At 42.2% G+C, this 16719-nt stretch overlaps 1 protein-coding gene across 1 annotated transcript in view; it reads left to right on the top strand.

Moving 5' to 3' along the window:
- The window catches only part of fez1 (fasciculation and elongation protein zeta 1 (zygin I)), a 58247-nt gene extending 41802 nt beyond the window's left edge, over nucleotides 1-16445 (top strand). The window contains exons 6-9 of the mRNA XM_052040104.1: nucleotides 1166-1246; nucleotides 2671-2746; nucleotides 5455-5520; nucleotides 11393-16445. Of these exons, the coding sequence (XP_051896064.1) occupies nucleotides 1166-1246; nucleotides 2671-2746; nucleotides 5455-5520; nucleotides 11393-11409 (240 nt within the window). The 3' untranslated portion in view covers nucleotides 11410-16445. The remainder of the gene's footprint in view (nucleotides 1-1165; nucleotides 1247-2670; nucleotides 2747-5454; nucleotides 5521-11392) is intronic.
- Nucleotides 16446-16719: the final 274 nt, after the last annotated feature.

The following is a 16719-nucleotide window of genomic DNA, read 5'->3' as shown; positions in this document are numbered from 1 at the left end:
TGTGACATCAAGGAACACGAGGCAATCTATGTTGTTGTCTTATACTTTATAATGGCTATCTCAAAAACCGCATAGGCTGCAGCTTGGGAAGTAATTGAAAAGTCACCATGTCATTTGGGAAATATTATGGTACTTTAGATAAGGGTAAGCAGGAGAACAGTAATCTTTAAAGAAAAAAAAGATTTTAATAAAAATGCCTTTGACAGTCTCTGGGTATCCTAAATGCCTTTGACAATCCCTGGGTATTCACAGATTATTAGGTGTTTTTTTTTAATTTGATCAGTGTTTGTAATTATAGTCACCAGGGCTTCTCATTTGCACACAGCCTGCTCCCACAAACGCTGGTGAAATAAATGACTGGACTTCTTATTTTTTTGTATTGATTATGGAATAATGTTTCTCAAGATGACTGGCACAGAACTTTTCGTGTCCATAAGAGATGGCATTTAAGGGAGAAACTTCACATTTTTTGAGGGACAGTGTTCCTTCAGTATTTGACTGGTTCAGACATTATGCTCACCTCCTGTGCTTAGACTCAATTTAATGGATGTATGAAATGCATGTATGACAGTTTATCTGGTGCTTAAAAACACAGGCTATCTGAGCAGCATAGTTTGTTTCCATTATGTAAATCCTATGTGAGTTTCTGGTTTAATTAGAATTTGTTTAAAAAAATCAAATAATTTCACATTATTGAGGTGGTTGTGGTATCATGTAACTATTTCCACATTGTGACTAGACAGCAGTTAATTAAGATAAGTTTACTAAGGCATATTAATTATTGGTCATACAATTTAATAGCATCAAAGTACAATTAGATATGATTTGGGAAATCAGTCATGGCTTTAATTGCAAAGTCATTGATCAGCATGGATTTTTATTGATCCACCATTGATGGTGTGCCTTCAGCTGCCAACTCCTAGAATTCTGGAAGAACTTCTCTAAACCTCTCTGCCATTCCTTTTTCTTTAATGCTCTTAAAACCTACCGTTTTAGTCAATCTTTTGGGAATCTGCATTAAAATTGTGTGGCACAGTATCAAAGTGATTTGAGGCGTGTTGTTTCTGCGACAAAGGCATGAGGTGAACCCACTGTTGATATTTCTGTTTGTCACCTTGCTGTACCTGTAACTTCTCCCCATAACCTCCATTCCTCTATCAAACAGCGCTTCAGCATGGAAGGAATCTCCAGTGTCATCCAGAGTGGCATTCGACAAACCTTTGGAAACTCGGGCAATGAAAAACAGGTAACTGCCTTTTGTGCTATTCCCTGTTATATTGCTTGAAGTTCATAATGAGTTAGAACAGGTTGTGAACCTGTAGGACTGTGCTGGAGTCTCCAAGAATTAGAGACAAATTTCCTCAACAAACCAGAAGAAAAATCATAGAAATAATAAAAAGTAGAGGATTATCATTCTCATTTTCCTTAAGATCTTTTGCTAGTTAGTTATTAAAATATTGAGGATGGGGAAATGCCTGTTTGAGTGGGCAGCATGGTTGGAGGTGAAAAGTCGTTTGACGAAATATCCAGGAATTTGTCCAATGACTCTGTAACATTGGATGATAAAATCAAAATAATGAGATTAGCTGAAAACTGCTGCAGTAACCAAGTCTGCCTTCCAAACTAATTTACTGGTTCTAACTGTTTGCAACATTGTTGAAATATTCAGCAGTATTATGTTGTGCAGGTTACTCCAAGGAATATCTGCTAATTCTCAAATTGAGATTTTGCAGATTGAAAGCCACCCTTCCAACAGTAATGATGATTCATAATCATTGTTGGTTCACTCTACATAATTCAACCAGGGCATTGAACGAACACTTGCATTTTCAAAACGTACGTCACATTTATTTCTAAACACCAACTTTATCGTTATAGTAAGTGAGAGTTTTGATTTATAACCATAGAACCATAGAACCATACAGCACAAAACAGGCCCTTTGGCCCACCGTGTCGTGCCGTCCATCAGACCACCCTCACACTACCTAACCCCTTCCTCCCGCATATCCCTCTATCTCACGTTCCTCCATATGCCTATCCAACAAGCTCTTGAACCTGTTCAATGTATCTGCCTCCACCACCACCCCAGGCAGTGCATTCCATGCACCAACCACTCTTTGGGTGAAAAACCTCCTTCTGACATCTCCCCTGAACCTCCCACCCATAACCTTAAAGCCATGACCTCTCGCCTTGAGCATTGGTGCCCTGGGAAGGAGGCGCTGACTGTCTACTCTATCTATTCCTCTCAATATTTTATATACCTCTATCATGTCTCCTCTCATCCTCCTCCTTTCCAGTGAATAAAGCCCTGGCACCTTAAGCCTCTCCTCATATTCAATACCCTCCAATCCAGGCAGCATCCTGGTAAATCTCCTCTGCACCCTCTCCAATGCCTCCACATCAGTCTGTTTGAAAGAAATCTCAAGTGTGTATGTGTTTGAACATGATTTTATAGATACAATAGCCATTACTGATCTGAGACTTTCACCTGGGATAATTAGGATTATTGCCCTCATCGTACCTGCACTTCCCCTTACTCTTTTCTGTCACTTGGGGGTGGTCCAGTAATAGGGAGTTTATGATAAAGAAGATTTTTGGCAAGTTGTGGGATGGAGGAATAGCACTGAAATTTCTTTCACTTTACTAACTGTGCTTATTTCCTGTATTTAGTACCTAACTACAGTGATTCCTTATGAAAAAAAGAGCACTCCTCCAACTGTTGAGGATCTTCAAATACTGACCACAAGTAGGTAACATGAAAATAAACTGCTCGCTTCACTCTTTGGGGACAGGTTTCTGTGGTGAGATTGGCATAGAGCATAGAACATGGAAAACCTACAGCACAATTCAGGCCCTTCGGCCCACAAAGCTGTGCCGAACATGTCCCTACCTTAGAAATTACTAGGCTTACCCATAGCCCTCTATTTTTCTAAGCTCCATGTACCTATCCAAAAGTTTCTTAAACAACCGTATTGTATCCGTCTCCACCACCGTTGCCGGCAGCCCATTCCGCGCACTCACCACTCTCTGAGTAAAAAACTTACCCCTGACATCTCCTCTGTACCTACTCCCCAACACCGTAAACCTGTGTCCTCCTGTGGCGACCATTTCAGCCCTGGGGAAAAAGCCTCTCTGACTATCCACACAATCAACCCCTCTCATCATCTTATACACATCTATCAGGTCACCCCTCATCCTCTGTCGCTCCAAGGAGAAAAGGCTGAGTTCACTCAACCTGTTCTCATATTGCATGCTCCCCAATCCAGGCAACATCCTTATAAATCTCCTCTGCACCCTTTCTATGGCTTCCACATCCTTCCTGTAGTGAGGTGACCAGAACTGAGCACCGTACTCCAAGTGGGGTCTGACCAGGGTCCTATACAGCTGCAACATTACTTCCCGGCTCCTAAATTCAATTCCGTGATTGATGAAGGACAATACACCGTATGCCTTCTTAACCACAGAGTCAACCTGTGCAGCCACTTTGAGCGTCCTATGCACACGGACCCCAAGATCCCTCTGATCCTCGACACTGCCAAGAGTCCATCTTGAGGTTTTGGAGGCAGTGTCTAAAGGTCTTGCAAAGATTGAAGTATAAAGTTCTCCATCTTTCAATCATTTTTAAAAATCACACACAAAATTGGGTACCACAGACATTAAATGCCCTTTCCTAATTACCTCTTGGCACAGAGAAAAGACTTGGATTTCCAGGCCTTGGAAGGGGTAAAGGAGAGATTTATTAGAATGGTAGCAGGGATGGGGGACTTCAGTTACTCAGAGAGATGGTTCTCCTTTGAGCAGTGAAGATTAAAAGGAAATTTGATGGACTTGTTCAAAATAATGAATCATTTAGATAATAAAATGCTAAAGCATCACTTCCAGTGGCAGAAGAACATGGATTTAAGATGATTGCAATGCATCCGGAGGTGACATAAGAAGCCATAATGAGTTGCTGTGCACTGCTTGTGTGAGTACATTCACTAGTGGTGTTCAAAACAGAAATATTAACTACAGGGGGAAGAAAGTTACTGGGTTATGAAAGGGCCAAATATGCAGGGCTATGGATCAAGAGCTGGGAAGGGTGATTAGCCTTAAAGTCTGTTTTTTTGCCAACATAGAGATGATGGGCTGAATGGCCTTCTTCTGAATCATAAACCTCTATGATAAACCTTGCAGTGTGGTATTAGTTGGGTGCCTTTACTAAAGCATCATCACAGACACAATGGTCACCTTCTGTGGAAGTTCATTCCATAGTGCCACGATGTAGCTGATGATTTCAGAATGGCACACAATGAGCCAATTGGCTCCCCCTAAGCTGCAGACTCTGTTTTAAAGTAAGAATTCCAAGCTCCCACGAACAACAAAGTCATATTAACCAGATCGTTCATTTCAGTCATCGTGGAATTGTGACAACATGAAAGGTCATTCACCCCATTGAGTCCATTCTGGCTTTTAGTAGAGTAATTGTATCAGTCCCATTCCTCTCTTGTTTCCCCCTGGCCCTACGCATTACTTGCTCTTGCTTCTGTTTCCACTACCCTTAAGGGCAGTGAGTTGCAAATCTCCTACCTGCTGAGTAAAAGAAATTAACTCGTATTCCCCCTTCTTTTGCCCAGAATTTTAAATCTGTGTCTCCTGATCCTTGAACCATCCACGAAAGTGAAGAGTTTCCCTCTGGTCATCATTGTGTACTCCTCCATGAAACTATTTCTTGACCTTCTTTGGTCCAAAAAAAACGACCCCAGCTTCTCAATCTTAATGCTGAAATTCCTCATCTCTGGAACCATTCTCGATTTTTTTTTTCTGTACTTTCTAGCACCTTCGCATCCTTGGATACAATACCCAACTTTGGGCAGCTTCAATGTAACTTCCCTGCTTTTGTACTCTTATGCCTCTATTTATGAATCCCAGGATCTCATATACTTTTCTAACCACTCTATCAACATGCCCTTACACTTTCAAGAACTTATGCACATGTACACTGTACCCTCTATATCTGAACATTTTAGAACTATTTAGTCCATACCACCTCCTTATTCCTTATGCCAAAGTGTGTCACTAACACCTCTGTTTTAGATTTCATCAGCCCCCCTTCTCTGCTCGTTCAGCCAGCCTACCTATTCTTCTTGCAGCCTGCAACTATTCTCAGTTATTAGTTGAGGACATTTACCACGAGGCTGAGTCCACAGGCAAAGGCAAAAGGGCCTCAACTTAGCACCTCATCTGAAAAATGGCACCTCTGGACAAGTTGGGCTCTGTGACTCTGAAAGAGCAGAACTCCTTCAGCGTCACATTAAAAGGACAGCCCAGGATCTATACTTACAGGAGAGGGGAAGAACAGCAAATTTATTTTTAAAAATGGAGCACAAAGCAACAGGGCTGCAGAGCAAATATGGCAAATGTTTTGGAAGGTTCAGTGCTTGAAGTCACTAATCAAACTATATTTTTCTATAGTTCTTCTGGCTATAAAGGAGGACAGTGAGAAGGTTCCAGTTTTACTGACTGACTACATTTTAAAAGGTAATTGTTTTAAATAAAATATCTCTATATGTGTATCTGTTGCCTACACAATGAACAGCAGACTGGCCTACTCCTCGTCTTCATTCTTATTTTCTTAATGACAATAGATTCTTTGATATTAAGGAAGGATAATGGGATAGTATTGAAAGGTGACATTGAGGTAGAAGAGCAGTTGGATTCTTCTGGAATAGCAGAGCAGGCTCACAGGACCAAGGAGTCGTCTTCTCCTATTTCGGATGTTCTTCTGCTCTCTCTGAATGCTTTCCCTTTCAGGAACCCAATCGCCCTCTCCATCCCTGAGCAAGAGTGCTACAAAGTGAACAAATAAAACCTGGGATAAATTGATCTTTGTCATCTAGGGAAAATGTTCAGCTGTAGTGCTGATCCTTCGGGGATGGAGGCAGCTTGATATCTGAAGGGTCATTGGTGTCATCTAATACCAGACCAGTTTTTTGCGCAGCACATAGGGTTACCAAAACATCACAACAAAATGTGTGTTTAAAACACATAGTAATGATGTAGCTCTGTGGGCTGTACCTTTTGAATGTTGTTTTCCTCTTATTGCCATGACATCTAAGATAAGATTTTTTAAGATATCTTTATTAGTCACATGTACATCGAAACATACAGTGAAATACATCTTTTGCGTAGAGTGTTCTGGGGGCAGCCCACAGGTGTCGCCACGCTTCCGTCACCAATATAGCACGCCCACAACTTCCCAACCTGTACGTCTTTGGAACGTGGGAGGAAACCGGAGCACCCGGAGGAAACCCACGCAGACACGGGGAGAACGTACAAACTCCTTACAGACAGCGGCCAGAACTGAACCCAGGTCGCTGGCGCTGTAATAGCGTTACGCTAACCGCTACGCTACAGTACCTGTTGGCCATATCTATTGACATCTAAACATGTATTGACCATAATGACCTTATGAGATGAGGAGAGGTGAAGGTGCCTCTCTTGAATGTGATGAATGACAGCTAAGAATTGATTTTTCCACAACTTATTGACCAACTCTTCAAGAGTGTAATCTGAACTGGAGCCTGGGAATGTTCTAAAAACACTTCATTGAGACTCATAAATAGTAACAATAAAGTTTCAAGTGTCATTGGCCAGGATCATGATGAGCAACAGACAGTTGTTCAAAGGGAAGCTCTGGCCATCAGTTTTTCACACCTTCGAGTTCTGCTCGTAGGCGGTGGAGACGGGAGTGTGAGGTGAGCTGGAAATCAGATCTAGAAGACTGCAATGGTTCAAGAAAGTGGCTGAAAACAGGTGGGGGATGCAATAAATATTGCCCTTTCCAGCGATACACTCAAAAAATGAATAACTATAAAAAATCTGGCAGTGGAGCTTTCGAACATAAGGGATAGAAGCAGGACTAGGCCATCCAGCCCCTTGTGCCAGTTCTGCCAGTTAATAAGACCAGGGATGATCTTTTACCTCAGCACCACTTTCATGCACTAATTCCATATCCCTTGATTTCCTTAATATCCGAACAATCTGTCTGCCTCTGCCTTGAACATCCTCAGTGACTGAGCCTCCATAGCCCTCTTGGGTAGACTCTAGGATTCACTAGCCTCTGTGTGAAGAAATTTGTTCCCAGCTCAGTATGAATGGACAGCCCCTAATTTTGTGATTGTGACTCCAGCTTCTAAACATGGGAGCCAGGGGAAACATCATCCCTGCATCTACCCTCTAAAGGTCCATAAGAATTTTGAGTTTCATATATTTCAGTGAGATCACAACTCATTCTTCTAAACTCTAGAGACTATAGCCAAATCTACTTAATCTTTTCTTCATGGGTCAAATCCCCCAGGTCAGGAGTCAATTTGGTGAACCTTTATCACAGTCCCTATATCACAAGTATATCCTTCAGTATGTAGGGAGATCAGACCTGTATCCAATATTCTAGGTGGCAACTCACCAGAGCTCTTTGTAAATGAAGTAAGATATTTTTACTCTTGAAATCAAATCCCTTCGCAATAAAGACTAACATACTGTTTGCCATCCTTATTGTTTGTAGTACCTCCACTTTAACTTTGAGTGCAGTAACATGTTGAGGGGTATCTAGGTGCACTTCTTATCAGGCCAGCTTTATGGCAAGGAGGTCAGACATGGTAACAGGCAGGAGTTTTAAAAGTCCTTGACACCCAGCAAGCATGGGATCTGGAGGCCTACTTGCTGTGCTAAGTTTATTCTCCGTTGCTGCACAACTGTGGGCTGCAGAGGGCACTTGTCTGACCCTCTGTGTCTGGAAGGATCTTACAGACAGCACAGCAACAAGATTATCTGCTTTAGTGCTGGTTTTCTCCTGTTCCTCACTACAGATTCTTCACACTTCTAGGAATCTCCTGGAAAATAGATTAGAAATAAACCATTTGCACCTGTTTTTATGTATAAATCATACAGTTTTTGTTGAAGTTTTTCTGGGGCCTATTTTAGACAGAAGTTGGACAGGCACTTCCTGTCTCAATTCACTCTACTGCAGATTTTGCCTTTAGTATTTTGCCCTTGATGACATCATAAGTGGGAGCAGCACAGAGTTTTAACAACGGCAGAAATTGGATCAAAAGGTTGCAATGTACAACCTCAGCTCTTTAATCACAGTTAGAACGAGGAACAAATCACACGGAAGTTGTTTAAAGGGTTGCCAGAGGGGACATCACTTTCATAAGCACTTAGTCCTCTACATTGATTTACAAGTGCCGCCCTTTTACATGAATACCACAGCTACTGTGGCCCTGATGATCACTGTGGAAAAGAAACCATTGTGGCACAGGGCCCAATGGCAGCAAAGGGAGGGGTCAAATCGCGGCAAGGGACCTGATCACAACACGGTCACAGTACAGGGTTCGATTAGGCTACTACAAAGAGTTGGGAGCCTCTTCACATGCCACTCCATTATTTCCCCCTTCATCTGTGTCCTGCTATGGAGCAAGCACTGTAACAGTGTTGTCCCACTTCCCAACTGCAGCACGCAAGTGATCAGGCGGCATTGAGCTCCGCTGCTTCTGTGACCACACGTTAGGCTCTTGCCTCCCCTACCTGGCGCAACCTGCCACTCATCTTTCACCCCTCCTCAGTCCGCCAATCACCTTGGGCTCCTGTCTCACCCCACCCCCTCCCTTTATACTGACCGTCTCCCCTATCCATTCCCAGTCCTGACGCAGGGTTTCGATCTGAAACGTCGACAGCTCCTTTCCCCCCACAGATGCTGCTTGACCCGCTGAGTTCCTCCAGCAGATTGTTTGTTGATCCAGATTCCAGCACCTGGAAGCTCGTGAGTCTCCATGTGTTCGGCTCTGCTGCTTGTAAAAGGGTGGGAAACAAGGGGGCAACCAATGATAGCTTAACATGAGGACGCCCCCCCCCAAATTAGTGACTTGCTGACCTCTGATTTGGCATTAGATCATAACACAGCACCCACTCAGCACACCAAAAATGGGTGAGATCCAGTCTAGAACATAGCACAGTACAGCACAGGAACAGGCCCTTCGGCCCACAATGTCCACACTGAACACGATGCCGAATTAAACTAAATCTCTTCTGCCTGCACATGATCCACATCCTTCCATTCCTGCATATTCATGTATCTATCTAAAAATGCCACTATCATACTTGCTTTCACCACTATCCCTAGAAATTCGTTCCAGGCACCTACCCTTCTCTGTGTAAAAAAACTTGCCCCGCACATCTCCTTTAAACTTTCCCCCTTTCACCTTAAATGCATGTCCTTTAGTATTTGACATTTCTGCCCTGGGAAAATGATTCTGACTGTCTTCTCTGTCTGTGCCTCTCATAATTTTATAAACTTCTATCAGGTCTCCTCTCAGCCTCTGATGCTCCAGAGAAAACAACCCAAGTTTTTCCAGCCTCTCCTTATAGCACATAAGAACATAAGAAATAGGAGCTGGAGTCGGCCATCTGGCCCATTGAGCCTGCTCCGCCATTCAATAAGATCATGGCTGATCTGGCCGTGGACTCAGATCCACCTACCTACCTTTTCCCCATAACCCTTAATTCCCCTACCATGCAAAAATCTACCGAACTTAAATATATTTAATGAGGTAGCCTCTACTGCTTCCTTGGGCAGAGAATTCCACAGATTCACTACTCTCTGGTAAAAGCATCATCATCTCCGTCCTAAATCTACTCTCCCGAATCTTGAGGGTATGTCCCCTAGTTCTAGTCTCACCTACCAGTGGAAACAACCTTCCTGCCTCTATCTTATCTATCCCCGTCATAATTTTATATGTTTCTATAAGATCCCCTCTCGTTCTTCTGAGTTCCAGCAAATACAGTCCCAGGCAACTCAATCTCTCCTCATAGGCTAACACCTTCATCTCTGGAATCAACCTGGTGAACCTCCTCTGCACCCCCTCCAAAGCCAGTATATCTTTTCTCAAGTAAGGAGACCAGGACTGCATGCAGTACTCCAGGTGTGGCCTCACCAGTACCCTGTACAGTTGCAGCATAACCTCCCTGCTCTTAAATTCAATCCCTCTACCAATGAAGGCCAACATTCCATTTGAGGGTATGTTGATAGGCTGTTGCACCTGCAAACCAACCTTTTGCGATTCATGCACAAGCACTCCCGAGTCCCTCTGTACAACAGCATGCTGCAATCTTTCACCATTTAAATAATAATCTGATCTTCTATTTTTCCTTCCAAAGTGGATGACCTTGCATTTACCAATATTGTACTTCATCTGTCAGACCTTTGCCCACTCACTTAACCTATCTACATCTCTCTGCAGACTCTCCGCATCCTCTGCACAATTTGCTTTTCCACTCAATTTAGAGCCATCAGCAAACTTAGATGCGCTACACTCGGTCCCCTCTTCCAAATCGTTAATGTATATCGTGAACAGTTGTGGGCCCAGCACCGACCTCTGCAGCACCCCGCTCACCACTGGCTGCCAGCCAAAGAAACACCCATTTATCCCAGCTCTCTGCCTTCTACGTTACCCCCAAATCTATGCGTCCTTATCTTATGGATAACTCTTTCATGCAGCACCTTATCAAACGCCTTCTGGAAATCCAAGTATTACAACATCCACCTGTTCCCCTCAATCCACTGCACTCATTATATCCTCAAAGAACTCCAGTAAGTTTGTCAAACAGGACCTGCCCTTCCTCATGCCCTCTAATTCAGGCAGCATCCTGGTGAACCTCTTCTGCACCCTTTCCAAAGCCTCCACATCCCTTCCTGTAATGGGGTCGACGAGAATTGCACACAATACTCGCGCAAGTGCAGGCTAACCAAAACTTTATATAGCTGCAACATGACTTCCTGACTCTTATACTCAATGCCCCAACCAATGAAGGCATTACCACCCTACCTACTTGTGTAGCCACCTTCAGTGAGCTATGGACTTGGAGCCCAAGATCCCTCTGTACATCAATGCTGTTAAAGGTCCTGCCATTTCTATGTTAATACCTCGAACTGTACTGTAGCTCCTCTGTATAGACTGAATCATCAATCCAGATTATGTAGTCAACTTTTTGAAGTAGGCCTTGAATGCACAGCCTTCTGAATCAGAGATGTGAGTGTTAACAACACTAAACCACATTGCAGCGAAGGCCCCAGAAGAGGGCAGGTTGTGAACGAAGGTTGGCAAGTACATGTAGCAGTGATTCTGCCAGGGTTGACAGCCAAAATACAGGCAGGCCACAGACTCCCCCTAGACAGAATAATAAATACAACAGCAGTACCTTGGGGTCTTCTATTCTTCTGGGATGGTGCTCAGAAGGTATATGGAGCTTTATAGGTTATTCTCAGGTCTGTGCATTAAATTCTTATTCATAATTCATGTGATGCCTGTCCGTCACAGCTCTATTATGTCTTGACTTGTCTTTTCCTTTCCAGTTCTGTGCCCAACATAAACCAATGCATTATCCCCGTGGAAGCCAGGATTGGCTGGGCTGCCAGATTCCCGCTTGCAGACCGCACCTCATGGCCAAAATAATGTCCAGATATGCTAACCACATGAAACTGTCTCCATCAACCAGAAGACTGGGCACAGCCAATTGAAAGAAATGTGGTTTCTTAAGCTTTGGGAAAGGTTTTGTAAATAATTTATTTTTAAGCGTCAACCAACATTGGAGTTGGCATCAATAATCCAATATCAGAAATCATCAACAAAGAAAATGGAAACTAACGAACAATTTAGCTATACTTAATATGTCATGGCTTCATCATTGGGTATGCTGTGCGCTGGGGTAATGGAAATTCAGGCCCGTGTGTAATGCAGCGGCCCTTAGTCCGCTCCTGGTTTGGGAGACTTCCAGTAAGAATTACTACAGTTCCATCCATGCTGAGTCAGCTCCACTTACTTGGAGGAATATGCAGAGGGGAAGGAGAAGAGATTTGGCAGTCTTACCAAAGGCACAAGGCCACCATTTATAGCTCTTACAATGTATTGCAATTCTAAAGTAGTAAATAGAAATCCTCAATGAAATAATTTGAAATTTGGTCTTAACCAGAGAGGAACATTGCTGGTTGTGCATCCAAGTCCTGAGAAGGATCAACAGGCCAAATAATAGTATTAAAAAGGGTTTCCTGATGACTTCTGGTAACTGCCATCTCGTGACATCATTGCTGGGAAAAGACATGTGCTAAGGTAGATGGAAAAATTTGTTTGAAGTGCAGTGTTTATTGATGCACAGATCCCTAATGGTACCAGCTATTTGTTGGTGTGGTGCTGACTACATTTGTACCTGATTGATCATGCATTGAAATCATTAAACATGATTAATGAAATTGTTTACAATTTCAGGATAGTAATCTCCAACGGCGGGCTGAAGGGCCTTGTTGAAGTGGTAGGCACTGCTAAATCATAGTGATAAGTGTACACCATCCAGTATTTATGCAGTCTTCATGGTTGCTCATCAAGCACAATGTACATTAAACCAGTCAGGTGTGAATAGAATGATCAGCCAATCAGCACTGCTAACAACCGCAAGATGAAATCCAACTGTAACATCATTTAACGTGGAATCCAGTCCAGGTGCTTCCCTGGTTAACACTGTCCTCAACAATTTCCCTGTTACCCTGCTGCAGCCAGCAGCCACGCCTTTGTGGTTAGTCCAATGAAAAGCCTGGTTTCTAAGCATGTCTTATTTGCTTTGTTATTCTTTAACAGCCATTAGCTATTTTCTCTGTTACATATCCTGAAGTAAATTGTCATCTTCTTAAATTGACCTTTCTGTATGGTGCCATGTTTATGAAGAGCACTTTTTGGCATGTCTTCTCTCTTTCTGGTGCCATGTATGTGAGGAGCCCTCTTTATAACCTGCATCCTCTGTGAAGTGCTCCTTCACTGTAAGCAGCCTCTCTGAGATAGCCTGCCACCACGGGGTGGCCTTTCTCTATCTGGTGTCGCTTTCCCTAAGCTCCAGATTCTCTACTTTTCTCAAGTCATCATTCAGTTAATCTATTTGATTTTAAATGAGAGCAGCAACAAGGAGGATCAACTTTTTCAGCCCTGCGGCTGGCATTAAACCCCTTAATTCCAATTCAACAGCATGAGCCAATCCAAGATTTTAACCCAGTGGAAACTCAAGAGGAAGTGGCCTGTCCATCAGGGTAATAATGGGATACTTTGAGATCACAGTTCTGTCTCACTTCAAGTGGTCTCGATGCACTGCTTTGGTTTCATTGGAGAGTTTCCCTTCATAATACAGGCTGAATGTTTTCCCTAGGGGGTGTCTGTTTATTTTACAAGAACCGTGCACATAATGGGGTTGCCACAGCATCAAAGCTGCAGGATTGTGGTTACCAGGGAGGAGGAAATGAAAGGAAAGGTGCCAGCTTTATAGCACCCTAATTCCTAACTCATGTGATAATATTATTTTACACAGAGCTGAGTTGACACAGCAATACTGATGGCATCTATACCTGGGAGAAGACACACTGTGGAATCTCTGGGACTGGTGCAAATGGGAGAGTGTGAGGGGAGAGTTATCCGTAATCCCAAATAAATTCATTTCCATTCAGACAAAGCAACAGTTGCTTTCTGACTGCCAGTCCCTGATCCTCAATGTTTTGCATCTTCTTGCCTGAGAAACCAAAATTATTTTTAAGACATGTCCCTGCCTTATTGTATCATCCATATCTGAATGGTTAAGGTAAATGGTTCAGCACAGTAAATATCATTTATTTAGTGGTTCTGAAGAGAGACTTGTACCCTGATTCTGCTCATTGTTCAGTATTACCTCATTGGTGTTCTAATTATTTGTGTATTTATTTCCCAAGATGAATACAGTTGATATTAAAAGGAAGCACAGCACATAGGCGGTGAATTTACAGCACATGGGCCTTTGAAAAGTCCAACCTTACAACCTACATTTTTCATTCCTGGTCATTTTGTTACTTTGGTTTGATTTTTCTTCAAACCAAATATCTAAATAACCTTCAAACATTTTAAGGGTTGCAGTGCTTCACTGTGTAAATCTTGTGGGAGACAGACCTGGAAATCTGGATTCTCTCCCCCCCAGAAGGTTTTGAGGTTGGGTTTAAAAATTGATATCAACATTTGGTTTTGTTAGGCTAAGGGTTTAAAAGGTTATGAAAAGGCAAATGGATGAGATTAAGATACAGGTTAGTCACGATCTGAATTGATTCAACTGACTGGCCTGGTCCTTGTTAATGTGAATGTAGGGTACTAAATTTCATGGTGCAAGTATGCTTTACTCACTGAAACAAGCTTTTGGTTGCTACAGTATACACAGACTGATTGAGAAAGCCACTCTTGTGATAAGGAGACACCATCGATTTCAGTTCTTGGTCATGTCCTCATGCAGAGATGAATGAGGTGAATGTTCAAAAGGCTCAAACAGCATCATGATCAAAGCGAACTTAAAACTTTAATCACTGTGCTTAATGGGAGCAGCTTAGAATTCGGACCTTGCAACACTAAGGAAATGAATGGCACATTGAGGGTAATTTTGATTCTCTCTACACACCCAGTTTCAGGTAGTTTCTTGTACCTGCCTGTGAGGAATATATGTCCAACATGGGATCACAGCATCTCCCTGTTTTAGATACCCACAATCAGGAGTGCATAGGGTATACAATATATTTTGTAGACACCAACCAGCACTTAGAATAAACAGTGGGGACCTGCTCATAATCTTGACCTGATACAGGCTCTGGAACAAATTGCAGGATTGCTTTTCAGAAATTTGAAATGTCATGAGGAGAGGGAGGAAAGGGGTTGTTTGCTGAGAGTGATGCATTTTTTGTGAAGAGTAGCAGTTGTGTCACCCTGCATTTTCCAAAGCAATAGCTGTTCTAGAAGTGTAAAAGGAGTATTACTATGTTTGTAATTTAAGCTGTCCCAGTCCCGAGCCCAGGTACTAGAGTAAAATGGGTGCTCCTCCATCATTGAAATATGTGACCAGACAAAATTCATACAAGGATATTAATAGTTATAAAACCCTGTGCCAATCCTCAATCCCACAATCAACATTTGTGACTTGTGATTTATCCTATTTTAAATGACTCCATGTGATTTGTAGCAAATCCCATATCATTTGAAAAGGATATCTGTTTGTAGAATGGAAGGCACAGAGAACAGTCACAACAATCTTCTGATCCCCAGTGGTGGAATCTAAGTACTGCAGTTTAAACTGCACATCCAATAAACAGTTAATCCATGTAAGAAAACATCTCGAATAAAGCAAGTTCTGGGAAGAAAAATGAAGTCGGCACTTTGGATGTCAGCTCTCCATGGTATGAACCTCTATCCAAAAGTCTGCACTAAATCATTAACTCATGCTGGGCAACCTGTTATGTCACTGCAGTAGTTTCTAATTTTATTTCTCAAAGATAGGTGGTTGTTATCAGTGAAGAGGGGCAGCAATTGAACCTTGTGTAAATAAGGAGACAGGAAATATATCTGAATTGGCCATTAAGTGCTTGTATTTCTTTGATAATGAAGAACACTAATATTGATCAATGTTCTTTTTATAAATATGGTGAAAGAATGGAACAAATGTTTGCCTTACTGTCTTCCTGTAACAAAATGTACACAACTCCCAGTGTTCCTCCTTTAAAGAGACAATACCTTTTTTTCCCCGTTTGTTTGTTGAACCATCTGGTCTTCCTCTCCATCCCTCATTCATATTGTTGAATTATTTCACAGGGTAGGACGCTGTAATGTCCACGCACCCTTTTGTGCCACCTTTCACTTGACGCAAGAGAATTTTGCTGTAGTCATATCTGTGGCAGATTCCCTTGGATGTCAAAGTTCACAGTCTGAACCATCAGTGTGCCAATTATTAACCTACCATTTGCTTGCCGTTTAGTCAATGAGACACCTCTGCCCCATTTCCTTCCCTCACATCTACCAACAGCTGCCTGGCTGGTCAGTTTGAGCTGTTCATCTCTATCTGTCCTTCACCGCTCAACTCTGGAGTATCATTCAAAAAGTTCCAGTATTCAACGGCCATTGAAACAGGCTGAATGGAGTGTGAAGTGGGCCAAATAGACTTCGATTAAATTATGAGGTGTTTTCTCTCTCAACTTCTGTCGTGGTTTATAGATAAATTAGTTTAAATTTGTTCTGTTTTTAAAGATGCATTTTTGAACCTTATTTCTTTCCCCTCCCCTGGATAAGAACAGTAGTTATTATGTGGGGAAAATGGATGGAAGAAGTATTTCCATTACAGAAATGAATCTCTGTATCTAGGTTAGGTATCATGGTGTCATCTAGAGCAAGGAAAGTAAGACATAACTACTTGTTAAAGCCTCCAAGGATAGATATAATCCAAACTTGTGGTTCAAAAAGAAAAAAACGTGATATTGTCTCTTTAAAATATTGTTCTATAATTAATGTATGTCAATTTATTGCAAAGTATGAAGTTGTAACTGAAAATGCTAAAATGATTGACAATAAAGGTTTGCAATGTTTTATATACATGGAATTTTACAGTTATTTATACATCAGCTCTACACAAGGAAAAATCATGCCAAGTTGCAGTGTGTGTTGTATCTCATATCAGTTGTTAGCATCAGAAGATTAGGGCTTTCTTGAGTTAGCATGTATTGGCACCAAGTTTGTCTACACCCAGGGTGAGGTTTTGTGTTAATAATATCCTTTGCACTAGTCAACAAGACGTTAAATGGACAGAGACGTAGAGATCCCATATTGCTGCTTGCTCAATCCACTGGCACATTCCCTGGGGGATAAT

This window comes from Pristis pectinata, chromosome 27 (assembly GCF_009764475.1).
Source record: "Pristis pectinata isolate sPriPec2 chromosome 27, sPriPec2.1.pri, whole genome shotgun sequence".
Lineage (NCBI taxonomy): Eukaryota > Metazoa > Chordata > Chondrichthyes > Rhinopristiformes > Pristidae > Pristis > Pristis pectinata.
The sequence above is the reverse complement of the archived record's forward strand: the minus strand, read 5'-3'. Positions and strand labels throughout refer to the sequence as shown.